This window comes from Hemiscyllium ocellatum, chromosome 10 (genome assembly GCF_020745735.1).
Source record: "Hemiscyllium ocellatum isolate sHemOce1 chromosome 10, sHemOce1.pat.X.cur, whole genome shotgun sequence".
In the NCBI taxonomy this organism is placed as follows: Eukaryota; Metazoa; Chordata; class Chondrichthyes; order Orectolobiformes; family Hemiscylliidae; genus Hemiscyllium; species Hemiscyllium ocellatum.
This window is the reverse complement of record NC_083410.1, coordinates 93,806,902-93,828,585: the sequence shown is the minus strand read 5'-3', so window position 1 is coordinate 93,828,585 and position 21,684 is coordinate 93,806,902. Positions and strand designations below refer to the sequence as shown.

The following is a 21,684-nucleotide window of genomic DNA, read 5'->3' as shown; positions in this document are numbered from 1 at the left end:
TGAAATTGAAAATCTGATGGTGACTGTGAAACTCCTGGCAATTGTAGAGAAAACTCAGCTGGTTCACTAGTGTCCTTATGTGAAGGCCTAACCTACAAGTGACTGTAGGGAAGAAAGTGAGGTCTGCAGATGCTGGAGTATCAGAGCTGAAAATGTGTTGCTGGAAAAGCGCAGCAGGTCAGGCAGCATCCAAGGAACAGGAAATTCGACGTTTCGGGCATAAGCCCTTCATCAGAAATGTCGAATTTCCTGTTCCTTGGATGCTGCCTGACCTGCTGCGCTTTTCCAGCAACACATTTTCAGCTGCAAGTGACTGTAGACTTACAGCAATGTGGTTGACTTAATTAAGGATGGCCAAAACATACCAGTCTAGCAGTCATGCTCACATCCCATGACTAACGTACATGAAATTAAAATGATCTTTTGCAAATCTTCAAAGACATGGACCCAACTTGTTGCAACTGACAGGTAGCTCAAGTTCAGAAATTTCCAATCTTACTGTTCCCATCTGAGTGAAAAGGTTCACAAAAATGTTGCAATTTTTGCTTTGGGAGAAAGTGAGAGCAGATGCAGGATACAGTTGGGCCAGCCATACTTGAAAGCAGAACAGGGGCAGTTACATTAGTGGTCAAGAATTTGTATGGCCTACCTAAAAGACTGCCTCCATACTCTGGTACTTCTTCCCAGTTGTTTGGATGCATTTTAAGCACTCTAACACTTACTGCTCCAGTTCTCCCACACACTTCTCATGCAAATTCAGTGTCAATTCATACATCCCAATGACGCCCACATGCTGCAAATTCACAGGGCCTTCCATATTAATTTGCCAGAACCAATGTACCTTACAGTAAAACTGGTAAGTGTGAAACTGTTTAGAAAACAAAAACATTCATTCATAATCTTCAGAAGAAAATTATGTTCTTATGATGCTGTAAAAGTGTCCATCAAACAAACCTTTAAGATAGCAATAACAAAAGTTGTAGCCACCTCTCACCACCTAATGTTTTGTAAACAACCATTGACAATAGAAATCACAGAAACATAACTTATTTGAATCACATAAAGATGTCAATCAAACAAAGTCAAGTGCTCTCTGTAGTTGTGGAAACAGGTCTCTGATAGAGTTATTCCTTTTAGAAATCATGCATGCATCCTTAATCAGTGAATGAGTAGAATGGCAAAAATGGGAATGGGACTATAAATCCCATGCCCACTTTAGCTGACCCCCAGCCCCACATCCTATCTGTTTTGTCACAGACAGAGGCATGAAAATCTGGGTCAATAATTGACTTTAATTTTGCAAATTTTAGAAACTATATCAATTGTAATTTATAGATTTTCATCTCCATAACTGCTTCAATGAATTTGTTCTATAGTTTTAATCTCTAGCATGTTGTCATACACTTGGGGGAGGCAGTGGCATAGTCATAATTTCACTGGTCTATTAATCCACAAAATTCTAGGGACAAGACTTCAGATCTTGTCATAGCAGGAATTACATGAACAAATAAAAGAAAATGTCTTCTGTTTGGGCAAGAGAATGTTGGTATCATATATAGAGAATTTAATGAAGTTATTTATTATGATCAGAATTAATTCCTTGACCAAAACTAATTTCATTTAAAAGAGCACAAAGTAACAAACTTTCTAATCCGTACACAGAAAGATTTTCTTTAACAAATACATTATTTAAATAACTATTCTCAGATGTGACTTTCACAAATAACATTTATTGTCCCTCCTTAGCTACATTTTAACAGACGATCATAAGCCGCCTTCTTCAACTGCTTCACTTTGTGTGGTAAAGTTACTCAAAAAATGATACACTCAGTGCTGTCAGGGAAAGAAGTTCAGCATTTTGACACAGTAACAATCAAACAATGGAGATATGCAATCAAGTCTGGCCTTCATACTGTTCTAATGCACAAATCTTTGTCCAGTTTGAGGTGAAATTGATGAAGCCTCAATGAGTTATTGCCTCAACTGAACATGCCTCAATCACATTTTCAGGCAATGCATTCCATACCCTAACTACTTACTGAGTGAAAAAGTTTTTTGCATATTATTTGCATCATTTCTAGGTAATGGCTCCATCTTTGGAGGATATAGTTACAGACCTCAAATGTTCATGGAGATAGTCTGCTAATTCCCTGGAGGGTGGATAGAGTGGCCAAATGGTAGCCTTGGTGGTCGGAATGGAGGCAGGATTGAGTAAGTGGCACTTGATTACACATTACTGGCTGTTATTGTTCAGTCACTTTATTAAATGAATTAAAGTAGAAGTGATTCGAGAGAAAAGGCAGAGGGATGGCACCAGGCATACAGCTAACACACACCTTGAGGAAGTAAGGGTGACAAAGAAGTGCCTCCTTTCAGAGGATAGCAGGAGAAGGTGACCGTCCCACCCAAGCTTATCTGGCTAGAGGTTGATGAGATCATTAGCAGATAAATGTGGTCACGGACAGATGGGTCTATCCGCTCAAGGATAGATTACCTGTTTGTGTCCCGAACGCTCTCGGTCAGATCCACCGACTTCAAGCTGGTGTTCTTCTCTGACCACTGCCTCCTGCTGGCCGACTGTCACCTACAGGACAAGCAGTGGGCTGGTAAGGGAACATGGAAACTGAACACAAAGCTGTTGACCCCGGGAAGCATTGAGGAGCTCGAGGGACTACACAGGTTGGAGAACCGTGAAGCCCCTCTTTGAGTCCCCAGCAGACTGGTGGGAAACAGTAAAAGGGAACATCAAGAGGTTCTTTATCCTCAAAGGTGTTCAGGAGGCGAGAGAGGGGCAGGGAAAACTGTCCAGCTCCAGGAAAGTATGCAGAACCTGCTCCTGCTGCAGACGATGGGGGTCGATGTCACGGAGGACCTCAAGGTGGTGAAGGGCCAGCAAGCCTCGCTCTTTGCCTTGGAGGCCTCCAAGATAGTCTTCTGGTCCAGGGTCCGCTCAGTGGAGCAGGACAATACGTGCTCACGTTTCTTCTTCCAGAATGTGCATAAAGAGAACTCCGTGCTCAGCAGCCTGAAGGAAAAAGATGGCTCCATAACGTCATCTCAGGCTGACATCATGAGGATCAGTAAATCCTTCTATGCCAGTCTGTATGACGCGAAGCCGACCGACAGCGCGGCCTCCCAGTCGTTCCTGTCCTCTCTCACGAAGGTCTTACACGACAGAACATGCGAGAGGCTGGACCAGCCACTATCTCTGGACGAGCTGACCAAGGCCCTCGAGTCCTCCGAAAAGAATAAAACTCCCAGAAGCGATGGCTTACCGGTCGAGCTCTATTCCGCTCTGTGGGACTTGATTGGCCAGGACCTGCTGGAGGTGTATGTCAGTATGCTTCGGGCAGGTACCATGAGTGAATCCATGAGAAAAGGCACCATCACCCTCATCTACAAGCGGAAGGAGGAGAGGGAGGAACTCAAAAATTGGAGACTAATCTCACTGTTGAATGCGGATTACAAAATTCTGTCAAAGGTAATCGCTAACCGGGTCAGGTCTGCTCTGGGGTCGGTGATTCACCCTGACCAAACCTGTGCTGTACCGGGCAGGAAGATTGCTGAGAGTCTCGCACTCCTCAGGGCTACGATCGCCTACGTGCAGGACAGAGGGTTAGATACCTGCCTGATCAGCCTGGACCAGGAGAAAACCTTTGACAGGATATCACACACATATATGAGAGACGTTCTCTCCAAAATGGGCTTTGGGGAGGGAATCTGCAATTGGATCAGACTGCTCTACACCAACATTGTCAGTGCAGTCTCAATCAATGGGTGGGAATCAGAAAGCTTTCCAGTCAGATGTGGAGTCAGGCAGGGCTGCCCTCTCTCTCCTGCCTTGTTTGTGTGCTGCATAGAGCCATTTGCCGAGTCCATCAGGAAGGATGCGAGCCTGAGAGGGGCGACTATTCCTGGCAGCGGGGGCCTGCAGGTTAAGGCCACCCTGTACATGGATGACGTCGCTGTTTTCTGCTCACATCCGCTGTCTGTGCACAGACTCATGTGCATATGTGACCAGTTCGAATGGGCCTCGGGGGCCAAGGTAAACCGAGGCAAGAGCGAGGCCATGCTCTTTGGGAACTGGGCCGACCAATCCTCGATCCCCTTCACCGTCAGGACCGATCACCTGAAGGGGCTAGGTATTTGATTCGGGGGTCTGGGGCATGCGCCAAGTCTTGGGAGGAGCGTATCAGCAAAGTGAGGCAGAAACTGGGCAGATGGAAGCTACAGTCGCTCTCCATCATGGGAAAAAACCTGGTCATCAGGTGTGAGGCACTGTCATTGCTGTTATATGTGGCACACATCTGGCCTATTCCCAGAACCTGTGCCGCTGCAGTCACCCGGGCCATCTTCCAGTTTATATGGAGGTCAAAGATGGACCGGGTCCGAAAGGATTCGCTGTACAAAGATCTGGGCAACGGGGGCAAAAATACACCCAATGCCACCCTCACCCTGATGGCCACCTTTGTGTGTGGCTGCATCAAGCTGTGCGTGGATCCCTGGTACGCAAACACCAGGTGTCACTACATACTGAGGTTCTACCTGTCCCCGGTGTTGCGAAGGATAGGCCTGGCCTCGCTGCTGCGGAACTTTCCGAGTAGTTGGATTGTTCTGTATCACCTGTCCTTCATGGAGAGGTTTATGAAGAAAAACACCTTTGACCACAAGTCCATTAGGAAGTGGTCAGCACGTAGTGTGCTTGAGACCCTTCGGGAAAAGGAGAGGGCGGATCCTATCGAGCGGTTCCCTGAGCAGACTGGCAGAATGCCTCATCGCCAGAGCTTTCCAACAAGCACCAAGATTTGGCTTGACTGGTGGTGAGAAGGGCTCTGTCTGTGAGATCCTTTATGCACGCCTGGACTCTCTCCCGCACTGCACGCTGCCCTCGAAGCGGCTGCGGGGGTGACGAGACTGTCACACACCTCTTTCTGGAATGTGCCTACACAGTAGAAGTCTGGAGAGGAATGCAGTGGTGTTTGTCAAGGTTCATCCCGAGCAGCGCCGTGACACGTGACTCGTGTTCTATGGCCTGTTCCCTGGGACGCACACCGAGACGAACATCAACTGTGCCTGGCATCAACTCGGTGAAGGACGCTCTCTGGGCGGTCCGAAACCTGTTGATCTTCCAGCTGAAGGAGTTGACCCTGACTGAGTGCTGCAGACTGGCACATTCCAAGGTCCAGGACTACGTGTTGAGGGACGCATTGAAGCTTGGGACAGCTGTCGCCAAGGCGCAATGGGGAAAGACCACCGTGTAACGCCTGCCTGCCTAAAGAAGAACTAGGTGCCCGCGCAGTCATTTAGGCTCTGCTGACGTCTCAGCTAAAAATGTAATCGTACCGACCTGTAAATAGGAATGATTACTCTGTTTCGGTATGCAAAGAAATGGAATGTTTACATATGTATGGCATGTCCAACTGTACAGACCATCAAAGTATTTTATGAATAAAGTATATTTTTGAAATAAAAAAAAGCAGACAAATGTGGTGAGGAGAGACTTGGGTCAGAGCAGAAAAGAATCAATTTCCTTTACTTTTCTAGTGAAGTGAGTGCTATGTCTTAAGCCAGGCCCCTAGGAACTCAATCACTGCAGGCACACCATTTGCAGAGCTCAAGGATGGAAGTTGCTCCTGAACATGGAGGAACTTGTGCTCAGGTTAACTACTGCTCCCCGAAACATCAACTTCTCCATCTCCTGATGCTGTCTGGCTTGCTGTGTTCTTCCAACCTCCTGCCAGTCTACCTTTAAGACTCAGAGCCAATGCAATATTTAGAATATGTCAGAGCTGATATGTCAATTAGCCAATAGCATTGGTAATAGGGACGAGGCGTGCCTTATCTCTTATCCTTGGAAGAAAAGGTAATGGTGCTAATGGGGGGAGAAGTGTCTCATTTGATATTTGCATGGATTAGGGAGCTATGGAAATTTTCAGCCCCTCACCATGCTCCTGCCAAGGGCATTCTTGATGGAAAAATTAGATAGATTTTGCAGTCTTAAAAGTAGGCAGATTGAGAGCACTTCATCCTATCTGGCAGCATATTAAAACTGCATTTAGAAGTTTCATGCTAGTTTTTGTTTCTTTGTGTCCCAAAGGTTCTAAAATGAAGTTGAATGGACAGATCCTGGCAGCACCAAGGCAACCATCAGAAGCAGAGACACATGAGCAAGAACTGTCATATTTTACAAGGGGACCCTTCCTAAAGTCTACACCATGCTATGGAGAGTTCAGCAGGGCTCTACGATGTCTGAGATGTGTAGGAGTGTGCTGTAGGGTACCACCTGGCTTGTCCAAGCAGGGGAACTCTGGTCTTGGGTCTTGTAAAGGACTGGGTAGCCATTTCTTCAAGTGATAACCCTAGTTTCATACAAATTATTCAGTGTTTTCTTTTAGGGTGGGAGGGCTTCAGCCATGGCAGCCTGGATTGACAGAGGATGATGAGCCGGTGGCACTAGGCATGAAAATTAAGGTACACAGGCAAGAAATTCTTTTGTGCGGTCACAGATCAATTGACCAATGAGAAAATTTTACTGGCACTCAGTGGGTACATTACTGAACCAAGTAGAAGCAATCACTGGTGCCCTGACCCTGAGGATATCTTGCAGAAGTGAAACACACTGCCCTATGTGCCTGTGAGACCTGTGCTTGGATTTGCAGATTGTACCCAGCTTTCGCCAAGTAGGGCATGAGTGACCTGGGAGATGCAGTAGTGCTCACCTCTCAGTCACCTCTATGAAATCCCTTTCACTCACAGAATTATGTTTTGCTTCTTAAAGACAGGAACACCACCTAGCAATGGTAGGAAGAACATTTCCAAAAACTCAACAACCATGAACCTGGTTGATTCACAGTGCCAGCTGATATTCTCCAAGCTATATCCAACTCCCTTTGGTAAGAAGTCATTGGGTCATGCAACAAGCAATCAATCAATGAAAAACAACAAAGTCTTGGCTCTAATTGTACAGTCTTCAAAGATGATAGACATTTGCTCACATCAGAACTTCATGCACTCATCTTACAGATTTGAAAGGATAAAGATCTTCCTCACATCAACTTCAGGAATGCAACAATTATAATTACCTTTACGAAGAGAAGTAAATCATTGTGTGGTAACCATCAAGGTATTTAACTCTTGTCAATCACAAAGAAAACCTTAACAGACAATCTCCTTAACACAAACATCCTGCCGCACAGAAAGTCATCCCAGAGACACAATATGGCTTTCAGCCCACCTGACAAGCCTCCAACACAGTCTTTCTTGACAGACAAGAAGACTGATAACAATAACAGGAACTCTTGACTACCTTCAATGACCCGACCAAAGTATTTGATTCAGTGATTAAGTATTTCACTCACATGAGGTTACGTGGATTGCATTCCAAAAGTCCAAGGAACTTCATCTCAATTCTGCAATTGCTAAATAATAAAAACACTGCAGCTGCCTTGATTGGGAGCTCTAAAACAACACCTTCAAAATCTACACAAGGGTCAAACAAAGCTGTGTGAAAACCCTTTATCATTTACAATCTACCTGACAGTGGCTATTTACCTCAAAGATCAACTACCCTTTGGTGACAGTATTAATTCAACTCTCAAATGGTTAACATTTCAGAGGAAGACAAAGAAAATGCTCCAAAAGCATTCAAGCTCCCCTATAAGCCTGACAACATTGATAATGACTGGGTGGAGCTTGTTACCAATCATTCAAAACAGCAAAAACTTATCCATCAATTTGCAAGGTCATGTCTTGATGATGAGGGACAGCAGTGGCAGAGTGAGAATGAAAAGGGAGAAAATCCCGCACTCCAGATCCCATCACCATTGACACCAAATGCCCAAAAATCTCTGGGTTGAAAATCAGTTTGCTTGAGCACATGAAGATCCATAGCAGAAGACCTACCTTAAGTAGGCTTCATTCTTGAATCAAGGAAAAGCCTGCAGCAACAAATGGGTTGACTATTAGAAGTTTCAAAATGGACATGTTCAATTGCTGACATGCCCAAATCACCTATATCTAAGGATAACTAATGAGCTGTATATGGGTATACAACACATGTAATAAGAGTCAGATGTTAAAAGATCAGTAAAAGGCAAATCATGAAGTTTTTTTTAACAAAACATACTGGTGTAACTGATTAACTGACCAGACTTGGACTTTTTACAGCTTTGTCCTTTTCTTTAATTGGTTTGGCTAAGTCCCATTTCTCAGCATTCACATCTGCTTCATTCCACTCCGGCCAGAGAGGATATCGACTTTTTCTGGATTCAGTAATTCCTCCTGTACCTCCACAGCTCAGAACAAATGAAGTAGTACTGAAGAAAAACAAGAGATGAGCACAGGTCAAGATGGATGACGTTAAAATCATAACTTCTCAAGTATTTCTGGAAAGTCAACCTCAATAAATACAGTCAGTTATTAAGAAGAGGAACAAATGCTACAGACATAAACATTCATGAAATAAAGGACTACTCGGGTTCTTAAAGAACACTGTATGAATTTTAATAGTCAAATTTTTTATGCTTGTTGTAAGATAAAGTGTTGTAAATGTAAAACTGTTGACAGTTCAAACAAGTTTTGAGAAGGTAATTTTTGAGTCCCTCTCCTTATTTCTTTCTGCAAGTTAAATCAGTTGCAGTCGAGATACCTGCCCAGATAAACACAAGTGCCAAAATCTCACAGGTTGTTGAAATCATAAATTGAGACATGATAAGGCATTCTAAGTCTTTGAGCCATTAAATGTACCCATTAGTTCAGTGATGACAAGGTTGCCTTGGACTGAATCCTCTATATTATTTCTGCTGTACTACGCTTCCCTTCCTAGCTGGAAAATGGCATGTTAACACCTCTTTTTAAGAAAAGAGGGAGGCAGAAGACAGGAAAGTAGAGGCCGGTTAGCCTGACCTTGGTCTTTGGTATGATTTTAGAACATATTATTAAGGATTAGATGGCGATACTTGGAAGTGCAATGGTAAAATAGAGCTGAGTCAGCACAGCTTAATCAAGGTGAGGTCATGCCTGACAAATGTTAAAATCCTTTGAGGAGGTAATGAGCAAGTCAGACAAAGGAGAGCCAGTGAATGTGATCTATTTAGATTTCCAGAAGGCCTATGAAAAGGGGCCACACAGGAAGTTGCTAAATAAGAGCCTTGGTGCTAAGAGTAAGGTACTGGCATAGAATACAGGATTGGCTGATTGGCAGAAAGTAGACAGTGGGCATAAAGGGGTCTTTTTCAGAATGGGAGCTGGTGATTGGTGAAGTTCTGCAAGTATCCAAGTTGGGATCATAATTATTCAAGTTATACATTAATGATCTGGATGAGGGAACTGAGGACATTGTTGCTAAGTTTGCAAAAGACAGAAAGATAGATGGAGGGGCAGGTAATAGAATTTGAGAGGCTGCAGAAGTTCGTGGACAGGCTGAGAGAATGGGCAAAGAAGTGGCAGACGGAATACAATGTGTGAAAGTGTGAGGTAATGCTCTTTGGTCAACAGAATAAAGACATAGGCTATTTTCTAAACACGAGAAAGCTTTGGAAATCTGAAGCACAAAGGGACTTTGGAGTCCTTGTTCATGTTTCTCGTAAGGTTAACAATAAGGTTCAATTGGCAATTAGGAAGGCACATGCAATTTTAGCATTCAAAAGGGCTAGAATACAAGAGCAGAAATATACTGCTGAGGCTGTATAAGGCTCTGGTCAGATCGTATTTGAGTATTGTGAACATTTTTAGACCCTGAATCTGAGGAAGGATGCACTGGCTTTGGAAGGGTCTGGATGAGGTTTACAAGAATTATCCTGGGGATGAAGACCTTGCCATATGAGGAGTGGTTAAGGACTCTTGGTCTGTACTTAATGGAGTTTAGAATGATGGGAGGGGATCGGAATAAAACTTGAGAATATTGAGAGGTCTGGATAAAGATGTTTCCACCAGTAGGAGGGACTAGGAACTGAGGGCACAGCCTCAGAGTGAAGAAATGACCTTTAAGAACTGAGATAAGGAGGAATTTCTTCAGTCAAAAGGTAGTTAATCTGTAGGACTCATTGCCATAGAGGGTTGTGGAGTTCAAGAGTTTGGAGGTATTTAAGACAGAAATAGACAGATTCTTAATTGGTAAGAGGATTAAGGGTTACAGGGAGAAGGGAGGAGATTGGGATTGAGAAACATATCGATCATGATCGAACAGCAGAGCAGACTCCCTGGGCCGAATGGCCTAATTCTGGTCCTATCTTTTATGGTCTAAGTTACAAACCTAGAATGTCTTCAAAACATTATGAAACAAAGGAGAGTAGATTGTTCCTGAGTGGGATTATTCACAACAGTATCAGATTGAGTCCCATCTTCAAACTGGCACCCTTAGGAGATTCCCTCAGAAAAATGCTCAATGAATCTGATGGCACTCAGGGATACTGTGACAGGTGAACAAGATGGATAAACCTTTCCACCAATCCTCAGTCAACTTCCTTGGTGTGAGCCTCTGCTCCTTATCTATTAATAGCTGCAACCATCTTGTGTTTACTTTCAGGTGGATGGAAAAGATCCTGTAGAACCATTTCGAGGAAGACAGGAACTCTTTCTGCAAACATCATAAAGCAGATCACCGGGCATTATCACATTGCTGTTTTTGGAAGCTTGCTAAGCATTAATTAACATTCTAACAGTGAATACATATCAAAAGAACATGTTGGGACATCCTGAGATTGTGCAAGACACAATATACTTGCAATCTTTGATTAAAATGTTCACAATCCTACAGCCAGCCAGCCAGGATTCCTCTGGCTCTTTGATTCTGACCTCTTGCTCATCTCACCCTCCCTTTACCCCACCATGGTGAGTGTGCTTTCTGCCAAATAGGCCCTAAATTAGAAAATTCCCTTACGTCTCTTCCTCTCCACCAATAAGATGCACCTTGAAGCCAACTCTTTGGCTAAGGTTTTAGTCACTCTTGCTCAGGTTGTTTGGAACTCAATGTCAATTTTAATCTGGTTATGCTTCTGTGAAGTGCCATGAGATGGTTTACAACATTAAAGCAGTTACATAAATGTAAGGTGTTGCTGAAATAGATGAGCTGTTGATCAAAAGGAATAATTAAAAACTTGACAGTTAAAATTTATCAGGATTTCCAACTCTTATGCACATAGGATCCATGTGCATTGACTTCCGACTGAGAATAAAATTATCCTTTTAGGTATTTGATCCTTAAGTTATATTAATTTCTTGAAGAACATAAATACCTTACACCACTTAAAACTCCAATTGTGTTATCCTCTCTGCATAGCTCAAAATATCATGAGCAAAATGCTCACAGTAATTCAGTTTGCAGTTGTACAGCTACACAAACAGCAATAATTTGATGAATCAGGTACAAGTCACCACAGAAACTGGTGACACTGCCCCATTGATACTTGGGGCAGTTGACAAGCTGTCATGTAAAGGGAACAAAACAGCTTAAAATAATCACTCATTTTCTGCATAAATATAAGAGTTAATTGTAATTATCTACTCATGCACATACCAATTAATACAATCACCTCTACCCACATACATCCTCCCAACCATCTGCAATCCCTCAGATACTGTACTCATTACACAAATTTGTGGTTGTATTTCACGCCATGTATCACAAACTCAAAATGCCTTGCACCATATAGGTTATTTTTCTTGACAGAACTAGGACTTGCTCTTTATTTTCATTAAAACCAGTTACCAAATGGGAGAACAGTAAAATTGAAATATTTTACATTTGTTAAGTATCTCTTGCTGTGATCGATCATAATTGTACAGTGGCAAAATGCCTCAGGGAAATTCATTTCCTTGACCTGAGGCTGGTAAAATGTGAAAAAGATGCTGGAAATGCACTATTTGATTCAAAATAACCCGAGATGGATCTGGGGCACAAGCTCTGCACAGAAGGTTATTCCTGACCTCACTTCTGACTGGTTTGATACTATCACTCTCTTCCTCTGCTTACAAAAGTAATACTGATAAGAATTAATAAGGTAAACAGTCTTTCTCATTTAATGTTTTCAGGTTCTGTAATTGTACTTCTGAATATCAGAAATGGACACAGTTATTATATGTTTTTAAATATGCATTCATGGAATGCGGGCATCACTTACTGGCAGCATGTGTTGACCATTCTCGAGAAGGTGATGATGAGCTGCCATCTTGACCCATTACAGTACATTGGTGTAATTATTCCACAACTGCTTTTAGGGAGAGAGTTCCAGGATATTGACCCAAGGGCAGTTTGAGAACTATTGTATATTTCCAAGTGACACTGGTGAATGTCTTGAAAGGGAGTTTGCCGATTGTAGTGTTCCCATGTATCTGCTGCCCTTGCCCTTCTAGAATTTAGGGGTTGACTGTTAGAAGTTATTGGCTGAGGAGCCTTGATGAATTTCTGCAGTATGACTTATGGATGGGACACACTGCTGCTGCTGTGTGTCAGTGCTGCATATTTGTGGATGTCTATCAAGTGGGCTTCTTTGTATTATTTTAAGCTTCTTGAGTATTGCTGGAAGTGCACTCATACAGGCAAGAGCAGAAAGTTCCATCACATTTTTGACTTGTGATTTTGTTGATGGTAACAGGCTTTGAGAGTCAGGAGGCAAGTCATCCGCTACAAGATTCCTAGTCCCTGGCCTACTCTTATACTATTTATATAGCTTGTCCAGTTTAGTTTCTGATCAAAGCAAACCCCTTGGACATTGACGGTGGGAGATTCAACAATGGTAGTTTTGTTGGATGTCAAGAGGCAATGATTATATTCTTGCCATTTGGAGGTAGTCATTGTCTGAGAATTGTGTGGAATGAATGTTACTGGCCACTGTCAGCTCACAAACTGGATATTATACAACTCTTGTTGCATTTGAACATACAGTCTGAGGAATGTTAAACACTGTGTAATCATCAGTGAACATCCCCACTTCTGACTTCATGTCGAAGAGAAGGTCACTGAAAGCAGCTAAGTTGGTTGGGCCAAGGACAGTGACCTGAAGAACAATTGTAGTGATGCCTAGGAACCGAGATGATTGACTTCCAATGACCACAACCATTTTCCTTCGTCCCACAATGACTCCAACCAACTTGTCCCCCTAATTCCCATTAACTTCAGTTTTACTACGGCTTCTTGATGCCATGTTCAGTTAAATGTGGCCTTGATGTTGAGGGCACTCACTCTCGCATCACTTCTGAAATTCATGTCCAGGTTTGAATCAAGGAGAAAGTGAGGACTGCAAATGCTGAAGATCAGAATCGAGAGTATGGTGCTGGAAAAACACAACAATTCAGCAGCATCTGAGGAGCAGGAGACTCAACATTTTGGGCATAATCCCTGCATTGTCTAGAATAGCCTTTATTGTCACATGGACAAGAAGGTATCATTGCTTGTAGTAATTTGAATTTTCAAAAAGTGTTTGATAAGATTTTGTGCCACGTATAAAGATGCATGGCATTATGGGTAAAGTATTAGCATGGATAGAGGATTGGTTGACTAACAAGAAGCAAAGAGTGGGGATAAATGAGTGCTATTCTGGCTGAGAATCAGTAAATAGTGGTGTGCCTCAGGGATCAGTGTAGGGATCACAATTATACACAATTTACAAACACGATTTGGAGTTGGGGACAATGTGTCATTTGTCAAAGTTTACAGATGACACTGAGTAGCAAAGCAAAGTGCGCAGAGGACTGTGAAACTTTGCAGAGGAACTTAGACACTTCAAGTGAGTGGGCAAAGGTCTGGCAGATGGAATACAATGTTAATAAATGTGAAGACATCCACTTTAGTAAGAATAACAGTAAAAAGGACCATTACTTGAATGGTAAAAAGTTGCAGCATGCGGCTGTGCAGAGCAACTTGGGTGTCCTTGGGCATGAATTACAGAAGATTGGTCTGTAAGTACAACAGGTAATTTGGAAAGCAAATGAAATTTTGTCCTTCATTGCTAAAGGCATTGAGTTTAAAAGCAGGGAAGTTATGTTGTAGCTGTATAGGGTGCCGGTGAGACCACACCTGGAGTCCTGCATGCAGTTTTGGTCTCATTACTTGAGAAAGGATGTACTGGCACTAGAGGGGGTAGAGAGGAGGTTCATTAGGTTGATTCCGGAGTTAAGGAGCTTGGCTTATGGGGAGAAACTGAGTTGATTGGCATTATATTCATTGCAATTTAGAAGAATGAGGATGGATCTTAGAGAAATATATAAAATTATGAGGGGAATAGATAAGATAGACGTAGAGAGAATGTTTCCACTGGCAGGTGAAACTAGGACAAGAAGGCATAGCCTCAAAATTAGGGGGAACAGATTTAGGACTGAATTGACAAGGAACTTCTTCCCCCAGAGGATTGTGAATCCAAGGAATTCCCTGCTCAGTGAAGTAATTGATGCTACTTCAGTAAATGTTTTTAAGACTAAGATAGATTTCTTTTGAACAATAAAGGAATTAAGGGTTATGGTGAGAGGACAGATAAATGGAACTGAGGCCACAAAAAAGATCAGCCATGATCTTATTGAATAATGAAGAAGACCTACTCCTGCTTATGTATATCAGCCATGTCTCTGAGTCACACGATTGTGGGTGTTCACAATAATCAAGCTGACAGTCCAGTGCAGTGTAGAAGGAATGCATCACTGTGGTGCTGCCTTTCAGATGTGTCTTTAAGCTAAAGCTCCAACTGCACACTCAAGCACATGTAAAAGATTCTATGGCATTACTTTGAAGAATAGCAGTTACTCCAGGTGTCCTGGCCAATATTTATTTCTCAATTAATATTACAAAAATAGATTACATGGTCACTATTGTTTGCTGTGCACAATTTGGCTGCAATTTTTTTCTAAATTACAACAATTACTACACTTTAAAGTATTTCATTGACTATAAAGCATTTTAGGACTTCCAATGGTCAACAAAGTGACCACATAACTGCAAGTCCTCCTTTATCTTTTTCACACAAGAGATCATTGCACACAATTCTGACTCATGGAAGAAGATATGTTCTTTACAAAGATTAAGAATTAATTGGATAGTAAACAGAAGGAGAAATAGGGCATCTCTGTGCTGCCAGGCTGTGACGAGCAGGCACTATAGGGATCATTACCTGGACCTCAGTTATTTACAATTGATATTAATAACTTAGATGGTGAGACTGTATGCAACGTATCAAGGTTTGCTGATGATATAAAGTTTATTGGCTCAGTATGCAGTGTGGAGAAGGCAAAGCGTCTATAGCAGGATATAGAAAGATTGGGTGAGTGGGCAAGAATATGGCAGATGGGAAATCATGTAGCATAGGGTGAAGTTATCCACTTTCTTTGGAAATTACAAAAGGAGATTTCTTTTTGAATGGTGAAGTACTAGGAAATGTTCGTACTCCAAGGGACTTGGCTGTCCTCCTTGAGCTGGGGGCATCTGCCATTCTCTGCTCCTGAGCTACACAAATTATTAGTGAAAATGAGTGCAAATAGAACTAGAGATAACCTGGTGATGGGGTTGATCATTGGCTCAGATGTGTTGGGGAATGTGATAAGTCATCTTCCCAAGGATCTGTACTGAGTGCCTCAGCTCTTCACTGTATACATCAATGATTTGGTTGAAGGAATAAAGAGTTCCATATCAGAATTTACAAGTTACACCTTTGGAATCACAGCATTACAAAAGGGACATTAATCTGAGAAAGACAAACTGAATTATTTCCTTCATGGGAAGAGACTAGGGACGATAGAGGTGATCTAATTAAGGATTTTAAAAACATTTGTTAATTAGCAGAGTAATGCAGAAATAGAAGGCAATATCAAAACCAGAGCTTGGTCATATTTAAAGACAGAAATGTTAGTGGAAATATGCAACTCGCTCCCTCAAAAGACTATTGGTGCCTAAAGTATTTGACACTAAGGAACTGAATGCATTGACCCTTCTTCTATGTCTATCTACTTGAAACATGTTACCTGAGGAATATTTCTTGCCTGCAATATCCAAGGAGTAGCACTCAAAGGATGTTTCATCCTTTTCACAACATTCACGGTACATGACATTTTAGAAGACAGTTGTGTTTACCATAAGCTAAACCTCGGCTTAGTGGGATTGCGGGTAGCAGAAATTTCCTATTTCCGCCCCTAGGATAGTAAGAAATCAGGGCACTGAGGTGGGGGTGCTAATTGATACCTTCTGAAATTTATACTGCTTTGTTAATCTAGGCTCTGCAAAAGACAGTGGAAGAGAATCAGGACAGACAAGAGCACCCATGGTAAATCACACATAGAATGTGAAACAAAGGACTGGAGTACATAAAACACTGAAAGTTATGCAAAGGGGAATTTAGATTTCATATGTACTCCGTAAATGATTTATTACTGGAGAATACCATAGAAACCCGTGCTTTTCTAAAGAAAATCCATACAATCCCCATACAAAATATAACTTTTTCGGCCATAAATTCATTTTGGCATTCCTCACAAAAACATGACTAAGTCAATTTCTGTTATTTTATCAGAACACTGTGCTTTGAAGACCTGTGCTTTGAAGAATGATTTTGACACCATTAAAGAAATGTTTCATGCCATGGAAACTAGTTCAGTTATTTTCAGTATTCCCTTGACACAGATAAAGACAGCAGCGGATGTTCTTCCAGTTGACTGAAAATGAAGCAATTATCTACTGACCTATTAAAACTTTCTACATTAAGACACGATGAATAAAAAAATTAAGAATTTATTATTTTTATAAGATATCATTTCTGAATTATTGTCAGGAAACGCACAGTCCATCTGTGCAACCTGATAATGTCAAGCTGAACCATATTTGATTTATTGCCATTTCCTTATCTGGTATAGACTGTTTTAGTCATTGCACACCATCTCAACTACTTTTTTAAAAAATGTTTTCTTTCATAAATATTCCAACTCCCATTATTTATATGCAGAACATGTTGGGTTGAGGGACTTTATAGACAATGTTGGGTCCTGGGTATGTGTTATTCTTTGCAAACATTGTGTATCCTCCTGACAGAGGAAGGAAACAGGGATTGCGAGAGTTGGGGAAGTACAAAAAGCAGGAAGGAGGGAAGTAAGCTGGAAGCAATGGAAATAGGAAGGATGGAAGAAAGTGGGGAGAAAGGAGAAGGGGAAAAATGGACAGGGAGAGGGGTAGAAAAAAAGACAGAAGAGGAGAAAAGGGTTAGGGTGTGGCAAGGCTGAGGATGAGTAGGGGAACAGCAGAGGAAAGGTGAAGAAGGAAAGGGGAGAGGCAGGGAAAATAAGGCAGGAAGCAGAACAGAAGCGAGGGGACCAGTGTAGAAGCTGGGGAAGCAGAATGGGAGGAGGTTGAAATGATTTTTTTGGACCTCCACTACTTCGAGCATTTCATTATTTAGACATTATCTTGTTCTAATCCTCTCACTTCCAAAATAGAAAGCTTCTCATATGTCTACAATTGAAATCTATTTGCCATAGTTTTGCCCATCTAATAATGTGATTCTTTGTACCAATGTTTTGCCTTCAATCACTGCCTATGTTTCTCTCTTTTTGTCATTTGCAGATTTGAATATGTGGCTTCCTATCTAATCTAAACAAGTTCTGAACAAACATGTTAAGAAATATCTTTATAAAAAGGTTCATTAGCATGACCAGCAGACAGTAAAGACTGCAGATGCCATTGTGACTACTGTTTACAAACGCTTGCAGCCTCTCTGTGAACATCCAAAGATTTTCAAAGGTAGAGTTACCCCATCTTATTTACGGGAATCAGTAATTCCACCACAATAGATGCTAAGCCTTTAATTCCCTGGTTTTGTTTTGTCAGTTTCTTTAAATATTTGAGTGATATATACAATTTTCCTATTTAAATAAACAGTTCCCAAATAAAGAGAATTATGGAACATTACAGGATTCTAGGTAAGCCAAGATGGAGGATAGGAAAAAGTTGTGGCTGTAAGAGTTGCTCCCTTTTTGAGGTATTTTAGGTGTTGGAGGTGATTTCCTTTAATTCCAGAAGCAGCAATTACTGTTTTATAAGCTGTTGCATTGTTTTGGAACTTTGAGGGGAAAAAAATCAGAACTACGGCACTTTAAAAAGGTGGCATAGAAATGAAGACAGAGACCAAATGGTCAGAGAAAGAAACTAACACTGCTGTCTGACACAGCAGTGAATCTGCACAGTTACTGCTATCGCTGTTTGAATTCAAGTATCTCTGGATATCAGAGTGCATCTTGGAAAAATGAATAAACAGAGAAATTCACAGCTGTCCTTGGAAGAACCTGTGTGGGAGAGTCGAACGCACGGGAGAAGCTAAGTATATAGTTTTTAAGAGTAACCTTCCTGTAAATCTACAATAGTGAGTTGAGTGTGTTCTTTTTTGGTTATATGTTTTATTGAGATCTGCATCTTGGTTAAATTTTAAAAATATAAAACATAGGTACTAAGGGAGACTGGAGCAGTGTTTTTTTTAGAGTAATAAGAGCAATAAGGTGCTATTTTCTGGGTCTGTAGATTGTTAATGAGTAAAGATATGCCTTTTGCAGAATGAGGTGCTCTTCCTGTTGGATGTGGGAGATTAGGGAGAGTTTCCATGTTACTGATGATTATGACTGCAAGAAGTATCTTTGCTTGCGAAAGCTATCATATTGCACGGATTGATTGGAGCAGCAGTTAGAGGCAATTAGGAATTTGTAGGAGCCAGGGGGTGTGATGGATGGCAGTTATAGAACATACATAATAGAACATTACAACACAGTACAGGCCCTTTGGCCCTCAACATTGCACTGAACTGTGCAATCAACCTGAAGCCACATCTAATCTACACTATTCTATTTTCATCCATATGTTTATCCAATGAAAATTTAAATGTCCTTAAAGTTGTCGAGTCTATTACTGTTGCAGGCAGGGCATTCCACAACCCAACTACTCTCTGAGTAAACAAAGTACCTCTGGCATCTGTCCTATATCTATCACCCCTCAATTTAAAGCTATGTCCCCATATGCTCGCCAGCACTAACCGAAGGAAAAGGCTCCCACTGTTCACCCTATCCAATCCTCTGATTATCTTATATGTCTCAATTAAGTCACCTCTCAACCTTCGTCTCTCTCATGATAACAGCCTTAAATCCGTCAGCCTTTCCTCAGGCAACATCCTAGTAAACCTCCTCTGAATTCTTTCCAAAGCTTCCACATCCTTCCGAAATGCAGTGACCAAACTGTATGCAATACTCCAAGTGCGGCCGCACTAGAGTTTTGTACAGCTGCAACATGACCTCATGGCCCTGAAACTCAATTCCTCTACCAATAAAAGCTAACATGCCTTTTTAACAACCCTATCAACTTGGGTGGCAACTTTCAAGGAACTGTGTACATGGACACAGAGATCTCTCTGCTCATCTACACTACCGAGAATCTTACCATTAGCCCAGTACTCTGTATTCCTGTTGCTCCTTCCAAAGTGAATCAGCTCACACTTTTCCGCTTTAAACTCCATTTGCCACCTCTGAGCCCAGCACTGCAGCTTATCCATGTCCCTCTGCAATCTGCAACATTCTTTGGTACTATCCAGAATTCCACCGACCTTAGTATTGTCTGCAAATTTACTAACCCATCTTCTATGCCCTCATCCAAGTCATTCATAAAAATGACAAACAGCAGTGGCCCCAAAACAGATCCTTGTGGTACACCACTAGTAACTGAACTCCAGGACAGACATTTCTCATCAACCACCACCCTCTGTCTTCTTTCAGCTAGCCAATTTCTGATCCAAACCACCAAATCATCCTCAATCCCATGCTTCCGTATTTTCTGCAATAGTCTACGTGGGGAATCTTATCAAATACCTTACTGAAATCCATAAACACCACATCAACCACTTTACTCTCATTACCTTGTTTAGTCACCTTCTCAAAGAACTCAATAAGAATTGCAAGGCTCAACCTTGTTGACTATTCCTAATCAAATTATTCCTTTCTAGATTATTATAAACCCTCTTATAACCCTTTCAAACACTTTACCCACAACCAAAGTAAGGCTCACTGGTTTATAATTACCAGGGTCATCTCTACTCCCCTTCGTGAACAAGGGAACAACATTTACTATGCTCCAGTCTTCTGGTACTATTCCTATAGACAATGACGACATAAGGATCAAAGCCAAAGGCTCTGCAGTCTCCTCCCTGGCTTCCCAGAGAATCCTAGGATAAACCCCATCCAGCCCAGGGGATTTATCTATTTTCACACTTTCCAGAATTGCTAACATCCCTTCCTTGTGAACCTCAACCCCATTTTGGCTAGTGACCTGTATCTCAGCATTGTCTTCGACAATATTGTCTTTTTCCAGTGTGAATACTGATGAAAAATATTCATTTAGCACTTCTCCTGTATCTTCGGACTCCACATACAAATTCCCATTACTGGCTCTAATCTCACCCTAGTCATTCGTTTATTTCTGACATACCTGTGGAAAGCTTTAGGTTTTACTTGATCCTATCTGCCAACGACCTCTTATGTCCCCTTCTGGCTCTTCTTAGCTCTCTCTTTATGTCCTTCCTGGCTAACTTATAACTCTCAAGAGCCCTAACTGAGCCTTCACATCTCATCCTTACATAAGCCTTCTTCTTCCTCCTACAGTCATGGAGATGTACAGCACGGACACAGACCCTTCAGTCCAACCCAACCCAATCTAATCCCACTGCTAGCACTCTGCCCATATCCCTCCAAACCCTTCTTATTCATATACCCATCCAGATGCCTTTTCAATGTTGCAATTGTACTAGCCTCCACCACTTCCTCTGGCAGTTCAGTCCATACACTCACTATCCTCTGCGTGAAAAAGTTGCCCCTTAGATCTCTTTTATATCTTTCCCCTCCTGTCCTAAATCTATGCCCTCTGGTTTTGTACTTCCCCCACCACAGGGAAAAGACTTTGTCTATTTATCCTATCCATGCCCTTCATGATTTTATAAACCTCGATAAGGTCACCCCTCAGCCTCTGACGCTCAAGGGAAAACTGCGTCAGCTTATTCAACCTCTCCTTATAGCTCAAATCCTCCAACCCTGGCAACATCCTTGTAAATCTTTTCTGAACTCTTTCAAGATTCACAACATCCTTCAGAGAGGAAGGAGACCAGAATCCTTGACAAGAGATTCAACTTCTTTAGTAAACCACAGCTCTTTTGCTTGACCACTTTGTCCCTGCCTGACAGGTACATATTTATCAAGGACACACAGTAACTGTCCCTTGAATAAGCTCCAAATTTCAATTGTGCCCATCCCCTGCAGTTTCCTTCCCCATCCTATGTATCCTAAATCTTGCCTGATTGCATCATAATTACCTTTCCTCCAACTATAACTCTTGCCCTACGGTATATACCTATTCCTTTCCATCGCTAAAGTAACCATAACCAAATTGTGGTCACTATCCTGCAAGACTAGTAGACTCGCCAACTTTAAGGATATTTAAATGGTAATTGAATAAATATATGGTTGATAATGGAGTAGCGTAGGTTAGTTGGGCTTCAGATCGGTTTCACGGGTCAGCACAACAGCGAGGGCCAAAGGGCCTGTACTATGCTGTTATGTTCTGTGTGTAATCACCAAAGTGCTCTTCCACCTCCAAATTTAACACCTGGCCTGGTTTGTTTCTCAGTACCAAATCCAATGTGGCCTCACCCCTTGTTGGCCTGTCTGCAAACTGTGTCAGGAAATCCT

At 41.9% G+C, this 21,684-nt stretch overlaps 1 protein-coding gene across 1 annotated transcript in view; it reads right to left on the bottom strand.

Annotated features, from left to right (window-relative positions):
• Nucleotides 1–21,684, bottom strand: part of adgb (androglobin) — a 344,259-nt gene that overhangs the window by 255,470 nt on the left and 67,105 nt on the right. Inside the window, exon 2 of the mRNA XM_060831153.1 lies at nucleotides 8,147–8,315. Within this exon, the coding sequence (XP_060687136.1) occupies nucleotides 8,147–8,315 (169 nt within the window). The remainder of the gene's footprint in view (nucleotides 1–8,146; nucleotides 8,316–21,684) is intronic.